This window comes from Chenopodium album, chromosome 15, assembly GCF_948465745.1.
Source record: "Chenopodium album chromosome 15, dcCheAlbu1.1, whole genome shotgun sequence".
NCBI lineage: Eukaryota > Viridiplantae > Streptophyta > Magnoliopsida > Caryophyllales > Amaranthaceae > Chenopodium > Chenopodium album.
The window spans coordinates 34,812,363-34,835,295 of NC_137848.1; the positions used below are offsets into that span (position 1 = coordinate 34,812,363).

General features: G+C 31.3%; 2 protein-coding genes across 12 annotated transcripts; one reads left to right on the forward strand and one right to left on the reverse strand.

Moving 5' to 3' along the window:
• Positions 1–9,034: 9,034 nt before the first annotated feature.
• Positions 9,035–16,857, reverse strand: LOC145583104 (uncharacterized). Of its 11 annotated transcripts, none has more exons than XR_014100040.1 (6): positions 16,659–16,857; positions 15,594–15,647; positions 14,050–14,229; positions 10,064–10,258; positions 9,700–9,738; positions 9,042–9,450 (listed from the first exon to the last, which is right to left on the reverse strand). XR_014100040.1 is itself a non-coding variant. In XM_081640253.1 (5 exons), exons 1-5 carry the CDS (start codon positions 16,842–16,844, stop codon positions 9,451–9,453), a joined length of 513 nt encoding a protein of 170 aa, XP_081496379.1. In that variant the 5' UTR covers positions 16,845–16,857; the 3' UTR covers positions 9,035–9,450. The 11 variants fall into 11 exon arrangements, 5 of the variants coding, with proteins under 5 accessions (XP_081496379.1, XP_081496381.1, XP_081496378.1 ...); XR_014100039.1 differs by having other exon boundaries at positions 9,042–9,504; XR_014100038.1 differs by having other exon boundaries at positions 9,686–9,738.
• A 5,716-nt stretch (positions 16,858–22,573) lies between these two features.
• On the forward strand, positions 22,574–22,933 carry LOC145581087 (uncharacterized). Its single transcript, XM_081638155.1, has one exon. The coding sequence runs from the start codon at positions 22,574–22,576 to the stop codon at positions 22,931–22,933; it is 360 nt and encodes a 119-aa protein (XP_081494281.1).

Sequence of the window (22,933 nt, forward strand, 5' to 3'; positions counted from 1 at the left end):
CATTATATAAATTCTCTAATTATGATACTAACAAAATCAAAGAAAAAAACAGAACAAATTTACATGCATATCAAAATTATACAATACTCATATCAAAATTGAAAAAGTTTGCATATTTACAAGTAGTACAATAAAAAAATCAGAATTAGACGATAAACTAGATAGAAATATAACTTCATTCCAAATTTCCAAATAAATGTTGAACATGAAAGAAAAGAAACATATACTTACAAGATTATGAATGAGTCGAATAATTAAATGGTGGTAAGTCCTTCAAGGACGCCGATCTGTAAGAGTTTTGCACTAGCTGGTCAGAGTTGAGGCGATTGGAGGCTCGGAGCGTCGCCGGAAGTGCAGCAAGGGTTGGAGTATCTTAGTGAAGCAGAGAGAAAGTCTTGTGGAGGCTAAAGAGTGAAGTCAGATTAGAATAGGGATAAAAATAAAACCCTAGCTGTGCTTTTTTTTTTAAAAAAAAAAAATTTAATAGACTTGATATATTAAAATATACATATATATTATTATAATTATTCGGGTGGATGGGTGGGTCGGGTGGTGGGTCGGGTGATGGGTTGGATGTACACCAACCCGAATCCGACCCGATCCATCACCCGATCCACCCGTCATCCGATTGAAATCCGTGAGTTGTCGGATTTTCATCCATTTTTTCAGGTCGGGTGGATCGGATATCCATCGGGTCAGGGTGAAATTGCCAGCTCTACCCACAATGATGACTAGCATAAGTAACTTAGCCAAAGAAATATGATTTCATATTGACTAAGAGTTCTAAAATATTTATTTTGGAACATGATGATTATGCAAGTAATAAAGATGATTTGACAAGTTATAACTCCAAGTGATTTAACAACCATGAAATCTAGATTCTAAGTCTGTAAGCAAGTGTATGGCACTTAATTAATTTGCCTAATTGGGTGAGACCCATTATAAGCAAAACAGACAAGAAAGAAAAGTGTTTTCTAAACAAGGTAAAGACTTGTTAAAGGATTCAACTAATTCATAGTATGACTATGACTACGATGAAACCTTTACATTAGTCACGTTGCAAAGAGCTATTAAAGATATTCTAGTGATTTCTACCTTATGAGATTTGGTAGATGGATTTCAAAACACTTTCTTGAAATTTTTCATGAAAGAAAATTTGTATATGATACAATCAGAATGATTTTGAAAAACCAATAATCCTAGGGATGCATAAAAGATCCTTTAATGGATTGAAATAAGCATCATGGAGTTAATGTTCTTAATTTTGTGAGTTAATCAAAATTGTTTGATGTTCTCATAAATGAAGGTGTTATGTATATAAGATGTTTAGTGGGAGATATACAGTCTTCTTGGTCTAGTATAAAGAGAAATTATTCATTTCTTGAAGAATCAAGTAATGGCTAATGCATTTTGTATGAAAAACCTTGAAGAGGAAGATGAGTACATTTGGGATTCAAGATCTATAAAGATAGGTTTTGAAGTATGTTTGAGCTTAGTTAAGAATCTTATATTGATAAGATTCTTATAAGATTCAACATTATATTGAAAAGAGTTTCAATCCCATATAACATGGCACAAAGCTTACAAGATTCAATGCTTTAAGAAAGGTTGACGAAATTAAGGTTTTGAGTGATGCTCCTTATACAGTTTGCAAAGGGTGCATCATACATGTCATGGACTATACTCGTTTATTTGATTCACGTATTTTAAGGACAAGTGATGATAGATTTCAATCGAAATCAAATGTAACGTTGGAATACAAATTAGAAATTTCTAAGTTCCTTGCGAAAGGACGAAGGAAGATTCTTAGTTTATGGAGATGAATATTATTATAAAATTTAGGAGTTGCAAAATTCATATTTATGAGAATGTCTCATGAATTGTACTTACTAAACCCCTTCCATGACCAAAGTATGAGAGTCATACCAAGGTTCTTGGATTGAAGTAAGTTATGTAATTTAAGTTGTATATATGTTTTGAGAAAGCATATAACATAAGTAATACATTAACTTGCAGAATTATGTTTATCAATTGAAACAAAGTTTCAATCTTATTTAATCATGGTTTTGATATTAAATAAAATTTCCAAAATAATTATGAATTGATGGGCTCATCAGGTTGATGACCTGGTGAATGAAACCCCACAGGTGAACAAAATCCATTTATTATTTAAGTTCCTAGTTCGAAATCATTAAAATGGACATAAATGATTTCATTAAATTGACTAGCATGTAATATTGATTGGATAGCGCAATTTCATGGGCTATAGGGGCATAGTGATGATGCTCGGTCAATCACATGGATATGCATGAAAGATGCATGATCGAACTACAAACCTACTTTGAAGTTCAAGTATAGAACTTCCGGATATATTAGTGGATTCCTTTGATATGAGTGGAACATTGATTCCATTCAATGATTGTCTTAATTGTGGTACATTCAAACGTCATGCCGTAAAAGGGGGCTATAAAGGATGTTTCTTGGTTACTTCAAGAATTAAGTGGGAGCTTTGGTTTCACAAGATTGGATTGAGTCTACCTATTTAATTAGGAATGTGACTTGGCCCCTTGAAGAGGGAGAATTCAGAAAATGCATGGTCGTGATGAAATGGATTACACAGTAATCATTTGTTTTGTAATTCTAACTCAGATTTCAAAAAAAGATCTATAGATTAATATGATCTCGACATGAGATGCAATCAGATTATCAAATCGACGCACATTGACTTATGGAATTTGAATATTGCGCACTTGTCTCAGACAAGTGGGAGATTGAAGAAATTATATCTTCGATAAGTGAAATTACTAGATATATCAAGGATCACTATTAGGGAGATAATAAGTTCATTCTTTTGGGTCGTCATTGTTTGGTGATAGATATGACAAATGATCTTTGGGCTAGTTAAATAGTCCAAAGCCCAATAGAATAGATCCTATGAGGTTACACAACAAGGGTATTGGGTTAAACAAGTAAGAGGCCCATTAATGGGCCTCATGAGGATATGACAAGCCATGTAAGGAGTAGGGCTAGTGTAATTAGAAGTGGGCTAAGAGTTTGGGCTTCACATGGACTCTAATTATATATGTGATATATAAATAGAGGCCTTGCCTAGAGTTGATATAAGTTATAATTAACAGTTAGTAAATTGTGACACAAGGCAACGGTTTTCTCAAAAACCCCTCTATCTCACACGCCTCTCTCTTCCTCCCTTTTGTCCGTACGGTACGGACCACCCAAGCAAGGTGGTTGCTCACGGTGGTGGTGGTGGTGTTTCTTGGCTCATTCATTTCTTTCTTCTCCGTTGAAGGTTGATTGAAGCGTTCAATCACGACTAACTAGCATTAGTGGAGGTTTAACTTGTGCCCGTGGACCAAGTAGAGGAATCACGCTTGGGGTTCTATATCTCCCATTGTTCTTGTTCGATCGCACAATAAAAATCAAAGCTTTATCCCTAACATGATACTAGAAAGCAATAAAGACATCCTATCATGATAAAACAAGTGTTGTACGAATTTAGTATTTTAGAAAACAAGTGTTTTACGAATTTAGTATTTTAGAAAACAAGTGTTTTACGAATTTAGTATTTTATAATTATCAATCCTAATCCCTTTAGAACTCAAAATAACCTTCTAGATAATTCTAGAAGACTAAGATAAATCCTAATCACTTTAGGAATACAATGAACCTTCCACGTGATCATTGGGCCGCCATAAAACTTATTTCAAGCCTAGTTTAGTATTTTGGCCATAACTTCCTCGTTATAACTCGGAATTGGGCTCATAATATATCGTTGGAAAGATCTTTTCAAGCCCCATCCAACTACATAATTATTGGACCCTTATTATGAACTTTAAACTAGGTTGGAAGTTTTTCAAAAATAGGATACAAAATAAATGATTTTCAAAATAAGAAATGAATTATTTTCATTAAAACATTTTAGAAAACAAGAGAATTCACGAGACCCTTCAATATTTCACCTTGCTCGATATTAAATGACGTAAAAGGTATTCATCACTGGGTTTGGTTATTGGGGAGACACAATCAGGTGTCTACAATAAGCTAATTAGCAAATTAAATGAGCTTTATATGCCATATAAGATTTTTAAGCTAATATCTTATGTAGGTAGTTTGTGCTCCAATTATGGTTAGCTATTAGTTTGTGATTTAATTGAGTCTTAATTTCTTGATTAGCTTTTTACATTTAATTATATTAATGTATCAACCTATATTTTTGACAAGTTTATTCTCAAGCAAAAGCTTGGACAAGCTAAATTGCTTAAGCAACTAATTTATTTTTTTTTAGCTCTAATGATCAACCTAATAGCTAGGGTATTTTTTAAATTGCAAACAAGTCCCTAGCTACTACTATTGAAATTGCTCTAATGGACCAAAACGCGTCAAATATATTGCTTAGGTCGAACGAGCCTTCCATTGTAAAAGCCGAGCTAATTTGACTTATGTTTAGGGTAAGGGTAAAGATTACCCTTGCAATGTGGACGAATAAGAAGTTGACTTGTGGACCAATAAAATGTTTACACATACTAACCCCAACATGACAAGTGGCAATAGAGGAAAAACCTAATGACGAAATTTGATTTCAATCTACCTCACCAATCAACTTATATGAAGCCAAAAGTAATTGTCAATCCTATACTATTTAAATTCAATCCACTCCTCCTCTTAATCACTTAAAATATATTCTTTCTGTCATAAATATGTTAGCAACAAAGTTTCATATTGTTCTTCCTACTTTGACTAATTTTGTCTCACAAAAAAATTTAAGTAAGATGAACAATTTGAAATGGGGGAGTAAATTACTTATGACTTAATTCCGAAAAAAAAAAAAAAAAAAAAAAAAAAAAAAAAAAAAAAAAAAAAAAACATTATAATTTGTAAATCACATATAATACAGCATAATAATATAAAGTATATGACAAGAGATATTAGATTTTCTTATGAGTACGTAAATTTTTTAATTTTTTTTTTAAAACCTCAAGCATGAATAATTAATATCATTTAACTTTAAAGAATTGTTAAAACTATTATCTAAAAGGAAAAAAAAATTATACTATTGGATTGTTATATATATATATATTATAATTTTTATAATCACTCATTTGTGATAAAAGTCTAGAACGCGCTTCTCAAAAAAATTAAAAAAAAATAAAAATTCCAGAACGTATACCGATTAGTATAATACTTTTTTAAAAAAAAATATAAGGTACTCTTTGAATGTTATATATGAATTTATTAAGGAAATTAACTTTAATAATCTAAACTTTGGGTGATTTACTTTGAATAATCCCAAATTCAATTATTATGTAATAATATAAAATTTAATATGCGTTTTCCTCCACCAATCCCAACCGGTCATAAGCCAAGTATAGCAGGTTAAGGTGACATGTGGCATCATGTGAGTGGTAAAAAATCAAATAAAAAAAGAAAAACTAAAAAATAAAAAATAAAAACAAACCCTCTTGCCCTTCTAGCCAAGAGTCAACCCCCCTTCCCCTAGCTCAGCCGGAAACCACCCCAGCCCAGCCAAAAACCTCCCTCTTCCCCTGCCACCCTACCGTAAACAACTCCCCTCTCCCCCCCCCCCCTCACCCTCGAAACCGCCACATATCCTCACCTCTATGCCCACAAAACCGCCATGTATTCCCAATGCAACTCTGCCCTTGAAAACACTTTCCCTCCCACCCCCTTCCCTTGCAAAACCACCCCCTTCCATCCCCTCCCCCACCTTGCAAAACCCTTTGTCCCACCCCGTGCAAATCACCGGAAAAATTCCCCATCTTGTGAAACCCTTTGTCCCACCTCGAGAAAATTGTCGAAAGAGAGAGAGAGAGAGAGAGAGGATGTCGAAACTGTTGCGTGAAGGGGAGGGGTAAAACTTTGGGAATGGGGAGGGGATAGAATCGAGTCGTAGGGGTAAGAGGGGCCAAAATCATGGAGGGAGAGGGAGGGAAGGTGCCCCAGAATCTAGAATGAGGCAGAGCGGGTGGTCGAAATTAAATTTGGTGGTTTCCAATGAGGAGGGTGGGGCTAGGAAGAGGGTTTTTTTTTTAGACCAATCACATGTGACATGTATAATGTTTTTTTAAAAAAAGTTTAACTTGTTCATCAAGTCACTAGTTGAGATAAAAGAAAATGGTTGTCAAAGGTCAAATTATTAAATTATAATCAGTAGTTGATATTATTCAGGTTAAATTTTAAAAAGTTTGGATTATTAAAGTGATGAATGTTTGCATTTAATTGTTTAATATTGGTTACGACTTACGAGTAAATTACAATGCAATTTAAAAACTACGTCATATAAACTACTTTTGGCTTATTTAAAGAGGGTAACTATATATGTTGATAAATTGTAGATTACATTTATTTAAACTAGGATAACTTTCAATTATATTGAGGTAACTTTCATTACTTTGGAGTAACTATTGATAATTTTTTTAACAACTTTACAATAAATAAACAATATTTATTATACACTTAACTTTTTACAGTCAGTGAATTAAAATACCTACATCTAACCAACATAAAACCTACTCATTGCATTTTCTAGGAAATAAAACTTCACATGGGTCCAAAATTCATTGCATGCATTGTTTGAATAATATATTATTCTTGTTAAACAAATTTTTAAATATTGCTGGCCACACGGAGTGGTCGGGGTTACTTGGTTGGTCAAGGGTTAATCAATAAGGATTACTAAGTTGATCAGGGGTTATTCAGTCAGGGGTTACTCGGTCCGTGAAGGGTTACTCGGTCGATCAGGGATAACCGGATTAATATTTTAGTGTGTGTCAGCTTACCACGCGGTGTGACTGACCACGCTAAAAAGCGTTGGTTATGTTAAGTATCCTTAAATTTTATTTTAATTGCCACAAAAATAATCTACTATATATACATAATATAAAAATCGACAAAATTGGCCTCAACACTCTGAACTATGATTTTGGTGCACCCAGCACCCTATACTTTGGTTAGTGGCTAAAACAATCCAAACTAATGACTTGGGTGCAAAGCGCACCTTTAGTGAAGTTTTCTGACCATTATTCTCACCGGAGCCAGTGAATTTTTTTGATTTGTGTGCCGAAAAATGTCTTGTAAAGTTTACAGGGGTCATTTTAACTCTTTATGGGTCCAAGTTGAGCTCAAAACAAGCAAAAAATAGCGTAAATGACTCAATTCGGCTTAAAAAACAATGACACACAAATAGAGATATTTTATAACATGCTAAACGAATCATGTACACTATTTTTTTGCTTGTTTCGAGATCAATTTAGTTCCTTAAGAAATAAAATGACCCCTTAAATCTTTACTGGACATATTTCGGCACGTAAATCGAAAAAATAAAAATTTAATTTATCGGCTCCGTTAAGAATGGTGGCCGGAAAACTCACTAAATATGCACTTTGCACCCAAGTCATTAGTTTGTGGTGTTTTGACCACTAAGCAAAGTATAGGATGTTGGGTGCACCCAAGCCATAGTTCATAGTGTTGAGACCAATTTTGCATATAAAACTTTGTATTACTAGGGAGGCTTGTGCACGCACGCGCGCGTTCTAATATGAACTTTAACTTGTTATTCTTGCTTTGAGATGTCGCAATATGGGGGTCTTTTTTTTCACAAGTAGGTAATGAGTTTGAAAAGAAATGTATATTAGGTAACTTAATAAAAACTGATAATGATGTTTTTATTAAGGAAAAATAATGAAGTGTATGGCTTTGTATTTGGACCAATGAAGTTGTTTGTTGTATGGTGGAATAATAAAAACAATCAACTCTATAAATTGATTAAAATAATACGAAGAATATATAAAAATTTATAAAGACTATTATATATTTTGTATTAAAAACCAACCCTTGAAATCTGAACCTTCTAAATAGGAATGGCGTATGTAATAGAGTAGTATGTATTTTGATTGTCAAAATCCAAATTATAGTCCTAAATAAATAATTTTATATCAAACAAATCCTTCCGTTCAAATCTTGTCTTTACATCACCTTAATTTAAAGCTATAATCCATTTAAAGTAATGTATGTACGAGAAGCCACCATGAGTGTAAAACATAGGCAATAGCAACTTCAAGAGTGGCAAAAACTTATATGAAGAGAAGATCTTTCTTATTCTTGAGTGATCATTTTTTCCTTCAGTGATTTTTTTTTTCGGTGTATTTTAGTATATTAACTCTTTTTCCTAAGCTAAGTAGTTTTTAAAATGAGTAATGGGATTATGCTAGTGGATTAAATTTAAGTTGTTTTGTAGTTATTGGGCGTCAGTTTTAAATATTTTGGGCTAAAGTAAATGTCTTGTTTGTAAAATTAATGAAAGTTGATGTTACTTCCATTATGGGTTTCATGAGCTTCTTAATTGATTTTTCTTTGCGACTTTGACTTTAGAAGTTTCTATTGATACTAAGAGTTATGAAGTTTTAGATCCTAGAGCTGTGAGGATTTATAGTCGGTTTTCTAAAATTAGAGAAAATGATTATTTGTATAACATTAAGGTTTATATAGACGTCAATAAAAATAAAAAACAAAAAAAATTAGGTGTTAGATGGATGAGAAAAGTAGTACTCTCTCCATTTCACTTTGTTTGTCCAATACATAATACACCAAAGGGTCTTGTTAGTTTTCTCTTGAAATAAGCCTTGGTCTTGTGGATTTCACGGAAATATAGCAAGTAGAATGGTAGATATCAAAATGACCACCAAACTAACGACAATACATCAAAACTGTTGAATAAAAGTTCTCTTGAAGTTTTATTATATGTGTTTTTTTTTTTTTAGGGATAATGAAAATGCTACTTCATACTACAGAGAATTAGAACTTTCGTCCAATTTAAAAATCTACGTAGTATTAAAACAAAGATGTTATGCACGTTCTCTTGACTCATTTTTCTACACTAGGTCAGTAACATCTAAAACTAACATCTTAGTTCAGTTCATGATTTTTAAGATTTTTAATCTAAACTGACATGACAACGTTTAACATGACACAAGAATATGGGGTACTAAATTTTGAAATTGAACTATACACTAATCTAACAGTATCAATAGTCTAGATCACATCTATTAGGTTCTTTGTTTTAGTTAAATCTCTTTATAATGTCGTATAACTTTGTATTTATGAAATAATCTTTATTCAAAAAAAAAAAAAAAAAATTACTAATTTTAGATTTAGAGCCAAGAAAGCAATTCTTAGCTCTCTACAACCTTCATATTTTACATTTCAAAGTAGAAAAAAAAGTCTCAAATCAAAAATCCAATTTCATTAAATCAATTCATATGTTGATTAACATAGTATCCTCCTCGAGGTTTCTTTTCTTTTCCCTTATGGAAGCTGTTCGAAGGATGGAAGTTGTTCGAAGGCAGGGACGACACTTACATAAAACCTTGTACATCCCTGGCTACCTACAACCATGTCATGTAATCATGTATGTACCTAGAGCACAACAGGGTTCAACAATAAGCTCTGTTGCCTTCCTATACAACAAATCTACCAGCAAAAAAGAAAATCAAATTTTAATAGAATAATAATAAAATAAAAAATAAATAAATAAATTAAAAAAAAAAAAAAAAAAAAAAAAATCTCTATTTTAATCCTGAATACTAACATCATAGCAACCAAGTCTTATTTTTTGGGGTAAAAAGAATCAGTTTTGTAATCCAGTCAGCACCTTTTACAACTTACATCAACCACAAGCAGGGAGAACAAGCCACCAGGCTTCACCTACAAAACGAAATCATCACAACAGTTCAGCATATAGCTTTAGAGAAGATTATATACAAAGCATAGAGCACATATAGCTAATAGAAAGGGGACAGGATGAAGAGGAATAGCAAGCAAAACAATATAGAAAGTCTCATGAAAAGTCTTGGCTTAGATATAGAAACTCCTAACATTACACATGTAGATAATTCTTCCACAATCTGTGACTATTGAAGGACCACTCTTCAATTTAAAATAACACTTAGTCCACTTTTTGTACCCAATTAATTTCAAAGGTTTTCCAATGAGAATCATCTAATTGCAGATCCAGCTGGTTATAACTTACAAGATTGAAGTATTAAAATTGTGTTTTGCAAGTAGGATAATGATGTGGTGAGAATTGCTCCATCCGATAACAACAGTAGCTTCGCGACATTTTGAACTTGATCACCCCCTGCTGAAATTTAAACTGCTGATTTGGTTTTCGAAGGGAGACCACTATAAGGGGTAAGTTCCAAGTTCTTTCATTCAAACAGACGGCCTAACAGAGAAGGCATAAAAATAATTAGAACCAATAAAACAGACACGAAGGGGTTGTCTCTGCCGAAGTGAGTGCAGACCACCTCTAGAACTCCATCACGAAACAAGAATGATTCTGTGTTTCAAAATGTGAATACAATGTGGGTAGGAATGGATGATCTATAGACTGAAGGATCCCATCTCCATTTGAGCCCGCAAAAGTTTCTTTCGACTCTAAAGCAGGTTTACCAATAGTTTCTTTCGACCCAATTCAAGAAAATGCAGCTTTAGAGCGAATCATATATACACACACAAGATATTCAACACTAAGTAATTAATCTTCACCCATTATTTAAATCTCTCCACTTGACACTCGTAACCAAAACTATATAAAAACTTTCTAGCTTAAGTGGTCTCTCTAGTAACACTTTTTCCTAAGCTAATTTCTTTTCCAAGTGATCTTTCTTAAGTTGTCTATTATTTTTTATGTTAAGTGACCTTTCTTAAGTGGACTATCTCAATGATACTCTCTCTCTCTCTCTCTCTCTCTCTCTCTCTCTCTCTCTCTCTCCTCCCTCCCTCCCTCTCTAGCCTATTAATAGGTCACTTCATAAGCTAATTGTCTTGATTTTCTTAAGTGGTTTATCCTTGGTGCTCTCTCTCTCTGTCTTTATCTCTCATTTTAGAAAGCCTTTTCCTAAGCTAATTATGTTTAAAAAAAAAGCCTCTCTCTCTCTCTTTCTTCTAAGCTAATTGCCTTGATTTATGTATGTGATCTTTCTTAATTGGTTTCTCTCCAAAGCCAATTGACCCTATTTTCATAAATGATTTTTCTTTAGTGGCTACTTCTTTTTCTCTCTCTTAAATTAAGATAATAGCCTTGGTTTTCTTAAGTGATCTTTTTTGTGTGGTCTCTTTTTCTCTCGCATTTTATGAAGCCTTTTTTCCTAAGCTAATTTCGTTTTCATAAGCTAATCGGACTAACTTTCTTAGGTGATGGATTTTTCTTAAGTGGTCTCTCCCACTAATGGTTTCTTTTTTTTCTACTCCTAAGCTAATTGCAAGAAGTTTCTCTCCTAAACTAATTGCGTTAATTTCTAAGTTATCGTTCTTTTCTTTAGTGATCTTTCTTCTTGAGTGATTTTTCTTCTTTAGTGATATTTTGTAAGTGGTCTCTCTTTCATTTTAGCATTTTAGTAGCTCTTTTTCCTAAGCTAATTTTTCTTATTTTCATAAGTAATCTTTCAAGTGGTTTCACTCTTTTTGTTAAGTGATCTTTCTAAAATGATCTCTCTCAAATGATTTTTCTTAAATGATCTCTCTCTCTCTCTCTCTCTCCACCTTATCTCTCTCTCTCTCTCAAGTGATATTTTGTAATTGATCCCTCTCTCTCTAGTAGGTCACTTCCTAAGCTAATTGCCCTGATTTTAATTTCTTAAGAGGTTTTTCCTTAGTGGTCTCTTTCGCTAGCGCTCTCTCTCTCTTCTCTCTCTCTCTCTCTTTCACACACACACATTTTAGTAACCCTTTTTCTAAGCTAATTGTGTTTTCATAAGCTAATTGCCACAGTTTTCTTAAGTGGTCCCTTTCTCTTTCTCTTTCTCTCTCTCTTTTAAGCTAATTGCCTCCAGTTTTGTATGTGATCATTCTTAATTGGTCTCTCACCCCTCCAAAACCAATTGACCTTAATTTCAAAAATGATTTTTCTTAAGTGTCTTCTTTCTCTTTTTCTCTCTTAAGATAATTGCCTTGATTTTCTTAAGTGATCTTTTGTGTAGTCTCTTTTTCTTTCGCATTTTAGTAAACCTTTTTCCTAAGCTAATTACGTTTTCATAAGCTAATCGTCCTAACTTTCTTAGGTGATGGATCTTTCTTAAGTTGTCCTCTCACTCATGGTTTTATTCTCTCCCTCTCCTAAGCTAATTGTCCTAATTTTATCTCCTAAATTGTCCTTAATTGCCCTAAGTTTTTCTCCTAAACTAAGAGTTTTTTCATGTTAGCTAAAGAGTGAATTTTTTTTTTTAATGGAGTAGAGTTATGTTCAGGTCGTATTTTGTTCGAATTTTTGTAGTTGATTTCAAAACGACTAGCTAAGGGCTTGTTTGGCATTGTTTTTGGTTTTTAGTTTTATGTTTTTTTGAAAACAAAAAAACAAAAATAGGAAACAAGAAAAAAGTGTTTCCACTTTTTTGTTGTCGGTTTTCAAAATTATCATGTTTTTAATAAGTTTGAATAATTTTTATTCATTCCATGACATGTATCATATGATTTTAAAAAACAAAAAACCAAAAAACAGGAAACCACAACAATGCTAAACGAGCCCTAAATTGCAAGACCCCCCCACCCCCCAAAAAAAAAAAACAAAAGGAAATTTAAAAACTGTTGTATAATACACATTATACTCAAGAAATCAAAAGGTATTATACTAATGTTCAACTTGTATCTCTCTCTCTCTTAAGTGATCTTTCGTAAGTAATCTCTCTATGTCTCTAACCTCCTAAATTAGCTTAAGAGAACATAATTAGCTTAAGTGGTCCCGCATTTAGTAAGTCTTTTCCTAAGCTAATTACTTGAATATTCTTAAGTGATCTCTCTCTCTCTCTCTCTAGCATTTTAGTAAGTCTTTTCCTAAGCTAATTGTGTTTTTCTAAGGTAATTGCCCTAATTTTAGTAACTCTCTCTCTCTCTCTCTCCCTCTCCAACAAAAAAAAAAAGGAAATTTAAAAACTGTTGTATAATGACACATTATACACAAGAAATCAAAAGGTATTATACTAATGTTCAACTTGTATCTCTCTCTCTCTTAAGTGATCTTTCGTAAGTGATCTCTCTCTGTCTCTAACCTCCTAAATTAGCTTAAGAGAACATAATTAGCTTAAGTGGTCCCTCATTTAGTAAGTCTTTTCCTAAGCTAATTACTTGAATATTCTTAAGTGATCTCTCTCTCTCTCTCTCTCTCTCTCTCTAGCATTTTAGTAAGTCTTTTCCAAAGCTAATTGTGTTTTTCTAAGGTAATTGCCCTAATTTTAGTAACTCTCTCTCTCTCTCTCCCCCCCCCCCCCCCCTCTCCCTCCCTCTCCCTCCCCCTCTCCCTCTCCCTCTCTCTCTCCCCAATGTGGTCTCACTTGTTCTCTCTTGAATTTTAGTAGAACATTACTTATATGACAAAATGTCCTAAAAGTCAGTTAAAGAAAAAGGCTTGATACTAAGCACTTATAGTAACCCCATCTTCCACAATCATGAAAAGACTTACAAATTTTGGGCCCATGAAAAGACACCCACTCCAAAGTTATCATGGAAAATATGACAAAAACATGCTAATAAACCCCACAGAAAAAGTGAAGAGGAGGGGAGGAAGAAAGAAAGAAAACCTTCTCAAAGATAAGATAATTTGATAATCACATTTGTCTGCAACATGTGTAATATTAGGAGCCCAATACAAAACATTATCATATTTGAAACAAAAATGATGTCATAGAAATGCATGAGTATAAGAATAAAGTAGAAGCAACAACATTATCTTCATGGTTACTATTACATGTCATTCAGCAGTTAAATCTATTAAGGACCATGCATTTTAGAGTGAGATCATTGCATGAGAACATGAACATGAATCATCAAATGTGAGTTTCACTAAACTAAATTTGATGTGCGTTGCTAAAAGAAAATAGAGCATAATTCTTGATGACAACAGTAAAGATCTAGTCAATTCTCGGGTCTGATCAGACTCTTTATAGACTTTAGGATAAAGGATTTATGAAGTGGAATATATATATACAAATATGTCACAGAAATTCAGAGTCCACAACAAACCTGAAAACCATTGGACAATAATCTTTTCCATCTGAAATCATCTGATTGATGAGGGGGTTTCAATTGTGACCTTTCTTTAGGAAAATTTATCCAAAAGCTTGCACGTGGACCAAGGTCTGATACTCGAACTTCTCGTCTTTGTACGGGAGTGATCTTTCCCACAGTATATCTGATCAAAATCTAATGCAAGTTCAGTATAGCAAACTGAAGAAACCACCATCATATGTATAAAAACATTTACGACAAAAGAAGCATGCTTTTTTAACTCTTTCCAACAATGGAAAAAAAAAACATTGGTTACAAGATAAACAAGAAAATTGTCCAACACCAAATTGGAATAAGGAATACAAAAAATTGAGAAAGATCCAAGGCTCTAAAAAGAACATTACTTATATCAGCTAAATCAAATTAGACTGTGGAAAACAGCAGCCCATAACTCCGAGTTTCAGACTTCCAATTTCAGTGTCTCATCCCCCTTCTCCACTCACCATCATAAGCACAACCATCTGACCATTTATACTTCCCAAACCCCTCAGGCACATTTCCAAACAATGAACCTGAATAAGATTCTCCATTCGGTAGTTCGATATCTCCCACTCGAAATCCAGAAGCCATGGAAGATGAACGAGAGATTTCCCCATTTGATACAGCACCAATGCCATCTTTTCAATTCGAAGCAAAGACATCAAGAGATTGAGTTCTCGCTGAACACAATGCAACTCCTCCCCCGTTTTCGACAGCTGCCACGGGGTCAGACATGCATATGACTCAAAGATTTCAGGTTGAGTATATAACCCTCAAAGTACCATTAACAGCCCCAAAGTCTAATTAATAAATACTCAAATATTAGGAAACAAAATAATCTACCCAAAAGACTTCAAGCTTAAAGTTAGAGTCCATCCACAGAAAGTGGAAAACGGTAGTTCCACCAACCCCTCTTATTCCACAGAATTCAAACATCAACAAGCAATTATAGTTTCTAGGCTCACTATTTGTCACAATAGTCGGTGCAAATTCAACAAGTTTTCAAATTATGGTATATAAGACACCGCAAAGGCATAGATGTAGACGGAATTTGATCCCAAGTTTCCGATACTACCCGAAGACTTTATTAACTCATACAAACTTATTACTGACACATCCCCATGGATCTGATGATGCATTTGAAGAGATAAATCAACAATACCAGCAAAAACTCCACAACAAAGGGATGAATATTCCTAGGATACTGTACAAAAAAATTCTTAAACATAAATACAAAAAAATGTCACTATTGTTACACTTTCACCACTTCATCATTTTTCTAAAACATTGTTACTGTAATTCCAAAAGAACCTAAAGAATACAAAAAATTACAGCAAACAAAAAGACAACAAAATCCTAGATAAATCTTTTGCTTTATTCATACTTATAAAGTAATAGCAACGATGATGAAACCAATGTACTCATATATGACAACATATATAGTCAACCTTCCAATAAATTGTTAAAAACCCAGAAATTATAAACAGTAATATGCAGAAATTAAGAGATAGAAGAAATACCCAGATTGAGAAAACAAAGCAGATGAAGAATTTCTCCAGCAATATGCTTATCTTCTGTCAAAAATAGGGAAAAAAATATTTAAAGGTGGGTCAAATAAATATAAACCCTTTATTTGTTAAAATCTTTTTCAGATGATGTAATATTGAAAGTTGCAAACTTAAGCCTTCAAATCATCGATTATGGAAAGAGTTAAAGAACCCTCAAATTTTCTTTTAAATATATTTTATATTCTAATTAACTGTATCAGTTTCTCTTTCCTCCTAGTTTCAGCTTAAAAGGATGAAAAATGAAATCTAGCATTAAATTGTTCAACGTAAAAGTGTAGCAGTTGAATAAAAAAGTTTCCTTTTTATTTGAACACAAATCACACAACTTCACGACTCACATGGCCATATATGTCTCCTTCATTAGCCTAGGGAAAACAATGTGTCTTGTGTCCGATACCCGATTATGAGGCTGTAAATAGTATGGATATACGAATATGAACAGGATAAAGATTTATAATTACTCGGAACAGTTCCAAGCAAACAAAAATCAAAATCATCACAATCTAAAATTGCAACAAACTTCACCCATTATTGCAAAACAATCAATAATCAAAACCCAAAAAAAAAAATTCCACAATAACAATCAAACAATTGATAATAGGTGAGAATCGAGGCTTAAACAACAGGGCACTTCATAATTTGAAGCAAAAAAAATAAATTAAAATCATCACGAAAAATCCCAAAATTACACCCTTAATCCCAAATTTTCAAATTAGATAAACCTTTAATTCAAAGAGTGAATCATAAAATCAGCAGGAAATACTTTGATTGAACCAGACTTCTAGCAAATTTAGCGAACATACAGTTCAAATTAAAATCAAAATAAACAAAAACAGGAAGCTCGTTATAAATTTTCATAATTTTAGTAAATTATAGCCAACAATTCAGTAATCCACCTAAGAAGAACCCTAATTTGACTAAACTGTCAATTTAATCAACGATAGAGAGATATTAAACCCTAAATGGTGAAAATTATACAAGATTATTGAAAAAAAGAAAAAAGAAAAAACATTATACCTCAGAAACTAATTCAATGGAGGAGAGAAAACTCAAAGTAGGCTTCAATGGAGAACTCAGAGTGCGCTTCAATGGAGGAGAGAGACAGAGAGAAAGGATGAAGCGTAGAAGTGAAAAGCTGAAAGGGGAAAAGGAAAAAGTGAAAAGCACATGGGTTCGTTTGGCTGTTTTTTGAGTGATTTCCATGAATATCGTTCACAATTACACTGTTTTTTATAAAATTTCCCTACATACCTTTCACGTTATCTATCTTTTTTTCTTTTTTTTGTTTGTAGAACAAAATCGCTAATTGAATTAGCGGTTTAACCTAATTCAATTAGCAGTTTATCTTAGTAAAAAATATCACCTTATAAAAAGTGTAGGTTTAATATAACATAAAACCGATAATTGAGGGCTTGTTTGGCATCATTTTTGGTTTTTAGTTTTCTGTTTTTTTCAAAACTAAAAACCAAAAACAGGAAACAAGAAAAAGGAGTTTCCACTTTTTTGTTGCCAGTTTTCAAAAATATTATGATTTTAATAAGTTTACATAATTTTTGATTCATTATGTGGCATATATCATATATTTTTATATAACAAAAAACCAAAAAACAGAAAACCACAGCAATGCCAAACGAACCCTGAATTAGCAGTTTTATGCAAGGTAAAACCGCTAATTCAATTAGCGGTTTTATTCTTAACTAGGAAAAAAAAAAATCAAACTTTAAGAGATTGGATGACGTGGACGGTATGTAGGGAATTTTGATAAAATGTAGAGTAATTGAGGAATTTTGAATTCGTTGAACCATATCCATGGAAATCCCTCTCTGTTTTTTGGTTTTTTGTTTTTAAAAATCATATGATATATGTCATATCTATCTATCTATCTATATTATACTAAAAGACAAGCGCCTTAATGTGAGACTGACAAATGTCTTTTTATGATTCGCTGTCTTTTTTTAATTTTTTTTTTTTACTTTTTATTGTACATTTATGTTTCCATATAAAAAAAAAATATTCTAAATATCTTATCTATCTATATCTATATATATTATATTAGAAAACAAGCGCCTCAATGTGAGACAGACAAATGTCTTTTTATGATTCGCTATCTTTTATTTTTTTTAATTTAAGTTTCCATATTAAAATATATATATATATATATATATATATATATATATATATATATATATATATATATATATATATATATATATATATATATATATATATTATTCTAAATAACTACATAAAGTACCATAGGAAAGTATAGCAATATTATTTCTCAAATAAAAAGAAAGTATTAGGATTAAATTTTGGGAAATTGCCTTTGTCGCTGGCATACTAACATAGAGTGATATTTCTTTGCTCATAATGTAATCAATTACTATAATAAATGCTTGTCAAAAAAAATTACTATAATAAATGGTCGTGATAATGGTCAGAGCATCTATTATAGTAAAGTCTAGCAATATTATTGCGACATAATGAGCAAAGGAAAGAATTATACAAGTATTTTGGATTACATGATACGAGCATAATGGTCAAAGGATCTATTATAGTTAAGTCTAGAAATATTTTCTCAAAAAAAAAAAAAAAAAAAAAAAAAAAAAAAGTCTAGAATTATAATGGTAGCATGATACGGTAAAAATCAAATATTCTAAAATTACGGTAAAAATAAAATATTCTAAAAATACGTAGTATTAAAATCAAATTTTATTTTTTATTTTTTTTGAAATAAAATATTTAAATCAAATCATAATATTCAAATAATAAAATAAGATACAATTTTTTTTGTATTATCATCTATATAAATAATAGCCCAAGTCATAGTCATATAAGTCTTTACAATTTTCATTTCAAGGTCATAATTTATATATCTATATTATGTAAAGGTTAATATATTGTTCTTCAATATGACATTCACTATATGATATTTGACCTCACCCCTCTTAAAGAATCATGGAGAATAAATTATACTCCGTATTAACTTAAAATTAAAAAAAAAAAAACATACTGCCTCCGTTTCTAAAAGTTCAATTATCACTTACTCCCTCCGTTTTTAAATACTTGCTCCATTTCTCCATGCGCGGAGTTTTAGGAGAATTGGAGAAATCAATAAAATATGGAGGAGTGGGGTAAGTGAAAGAATAAAAAATTGTAAAAAGCAAAAGTAGTGGAGAATTGGAGGAGAGAGAATATAAAATATGATTTAGGTTGGGTCCATTAGGTGAGAGAAATGAATTAACTATTGTAAAAGCTTTTCAAATAAGGAAATGGAGCAAGTATTTAAAAACGGCCGAAAAAGAAAAGTGGAGCAAGTATTTAAAAACGGAGGGAGTACTATTCATGTGGTCAAAATAAAATAACTTTGACCACATATTATGATTTATACAATAGAAATAAATTAGCATGAGAGATCTTGTTAGATTCCCCTTATTATAAATTTTTCAAATATCAACTTTTTCTAATTTTCACTTATACATATTTGAAAATATTTATGGTCAAAGATGTTCATTGAAAACCGCACAAATACAAAATGAGTCGAACTTTCAACAAAGGAGGGAGTATATTTAAAGCAATTTTAGATTAATATAGAGTTTATGAATTGTGAATATACAATTAAAGTGAAACTAAATTAACTTAGATTAAAAAAAAATTTACATTATATATATATATATATATATATATATATATATATATATATATATATATATAATGTAAATTTTTTTTTCTATACAGGAGTTAATTTTCTAACAATAATTATGCCAAAAATTTATGCAAGCATAATAATTAAAGATTCCGTACAATTTTAATTTTTTTTTTTAAAAAATTAACATAGATTTCTAATGAAATTTATCTATAACCATTAATTTTCATATTTCCTTACTAATGTAATGCTAATATTCAAAATTTAAATAATCACACTATAAGAATACATGTCCGTAAAAAAATATTACATACATGATTGAGTAGTTGATGAAATTTGCATTGTCTTTTATTTTTAAAAATCTTAATAAATATCTTTCATTCATATAAAAATTAACCAATATCCATATCTATATATTTGTGTTGTATATTCTATTAGTTGTTGATTGATTTTATGGATATTTTGTAATTGTTTTTGACACAATGTCTTGCTTAGGAATATATATATATATATATCGTTGGGTCAAATATAAGGTTATTATTGTGTCTAAATATTTGGTGAATACGACGGGTAAAGCAAATATTCTATTGTATAGCTGCTGAAGTAAAACTGTAAGAAAATTTTAGTTTTAATCTACGCGAGGTAGGAAATGATTTAGGGCCTGTTCACTTTACATTAATTTCAATTCAGTTTCGTTCAGTTCAGCTCCAATCAGTTCAGTTTAGTTCAGCTCCTAATTTCCTTCTAAAATATTCATCTTAGCTCTATTTAGTTCAGTTCAGTTCAGTTCAGCTCCAATCAGTTCAATTCATTTCAGCTCAGTTCAGTAAATGTGAACATGCCTTTCTATTTCTCTTACATAGTTATGTGGAGTATAATTCATTTATTTTTAAATTAAAAGAATAACATTATTAAAAAAAAAGGGGGGAATAAAATAAAATAAATACAAATGACATAATTAATTGATTAGTGAAAATGAGCCCTTTATTACTAATTAAATTATGTTAGTTTTTTTTTCCTACGAGATTAATAATGCTTTTTTCAAAAAATTAATAAGTTGATTTATAAACCGTGCATCGCACGGGGCACTATGCTAGTAATGAATAAAAAAATTAGTCAAATTTATTAAACTCATGATAATTTTGAAAACTGACAACAAAAAAGTGAAAACACCTTTTTCTTGTTTCTTGTTTTTGGTTTTCTAAAAAACTGAAAACAAAAAACAATGCCAAACAAGCCTTTAATTAATTGGTGTTGTTTTCTTATTGCTCCCACCTCATCATATACTGATACACGTGTGCTGCACATGCAAAAAATGTTGAGGGCAAATCAGGGAACACATTATTCATAAGGAAATCCAAAGGAAATTTTAGGGGTAATAATATGGGGAGGACACTATTCATAAGGAGTCACTTCTATTTTGTGTCTTGTTGCTTTTATAGGGTTAGGGATTAGGGATACTACAAATAATATGGATAAATAATTTTACATCATAATATTGTTAACCTAGCTTAATCTATAATTACATAGTATAATATGTTCATAAACAAGTGAAGAAATGCATTACATATATGAACATGTAGCAATATGATGCAATCAATGTTTACGTAATATTATATTAGCCTTGGGACCCTAAATCTAAACAATTCATAAAAAATATATATATCAAATCTTATATATATTTTTTTTAACACATTTCTATTATCACGTTTGTCAATACATGTTTTTAACGATTAATCATTAATATTTTTAATTATCAACATTGTAAAATTATAAAAAGTGGATATTAATAAAATATACATTGAAACGATTCAAACAAGATCCCAGATGAATATGTTTTATCCTATGTATAAACCACAAAAGTGACTTAAAGTATATTTTGTGAATAGTGTAAAAGTCAAACACTGTCAACTAAAAAAAAGGAGGAAGTACTATTAACCATATCTTATTTATACTCCTTTGTTTAATAAGTGTAACACTTATCAAATACGTTCGTGTTTTAATTAGTGTTACACTTTCTTTTTTGGCAAAAAGCTACATTTTAATATTATATATCTCTTTTCTCATGGTCCACACCTAAATTCACTACTATTTTTTTTATTATTATTTCCTCTCCTCTCACATTCATTACTTATCAATAAATTATTAACTACATTATCTTTCTTTTACAATTTTTTAATACTCCAAATACCCCACTTATCTATTTTATTTAAGTCAATTAAATTGCCTAAAATTATGTACTGGTCAAAGTATAACACTTATTAAAACACAGAGAGAGTAATAAAAGAAAAATTCTACACAAGTGAAAATAAGGTGAATTAAACAAGCACTTAGGATCTGTTCTCTTCAGCTTAATTTTGTTTCAGTTTAGTTCAATTCATTTCAATTTAGTTCCTAATTTTCTTCTTTCATAAATAATTCAGTTCAATTCACTTTAGCTCAATTCAGTAAATCAGAACAGAGCCATAGGCCTTGTTTAGTTCACCTTATTTTTACTTATTAGAAAAAATAAGTTCAGATCAGAAAAAATAAATTCATATCAGATTATCGTTTTATGTATAATTATATCGCTGAATATCTTTAATTTCATATTGAAAAAAATTATGAAAATTACATATTAATAAAATACACATTATTACAAATCTAACAAGATATCACTTGATATATTTTTTCCTTACGGATTAATATACACTTAAGGTCAAAGTTTGGTCAAATAAGACAAGAAGATCAGATCAAATCAGACCTGATTAGATCAGACCAGTCTATACCAAATCAGATCAGATTAGACCAGACCAAATCAAATCAGACCACATCAGATAAGCAAAAATAAGATGAACTAAAGAAGACCTTACTCATTGTACTATGTTTCTACGAAATAAAACTTCACATGCATTGAAAATTCATGAAAATTACTACTTCATCCAACCAAAAAAAAAAAAAAAAAAAAAAAAAAAAAAAAAAAAAAAAAAAGCACTAAAGAAGTAAAGATAAAAGTGTTAACCTACTCCATTTTGTTTCAACCAAAAAGCGCGTAGGCTAACACATCCCCCTCTTTAATAAACAACCTAACCCCTCCATCAATTTCTACTTCCTCATTTCAAACCTAAACTTCATCAAAACAAATCTCAACTCACCCTTTTTTTTTCTATTTTTCCAAACCCATTCTTCCTCCAATCAACCACTTCCCATTAATAAAAAAAAACAAGATTCAACCCTTTAAACTCCATTACCATCAAAATTCAAAAACAATCTTCAAAAGATTAAAATATAACACAATCAAAACACAATGATAGAAGAAGCAGCACGGGGTCCGCCGCACGGCATTCTACTAGCAGTAGTAGTAATCCTTGTAGTTTCCGGACCCATGTTAATCGGTGATTGGGAAGCCATTACTGAATCAATCTCCGAGTTTATAAGTCCCATTGGACTTCTTCTACTACCAATAATACTTCTTCTTATAATCCAGTTTCTATCTTCGGATCGCGGTAACTTCTTCACTTCAATCTTTACTGCTACCGGTGAACCCGACTCCATTCACCGTGCTAGTGGCTCTCCTTTCGGTGTCGCTCTCGTTCTTGCTATCGTCCTCTTTCTTGTTTACAATCGTATGTCGCTCTTCGGCGGTGACGATGATTCTGATGATTGA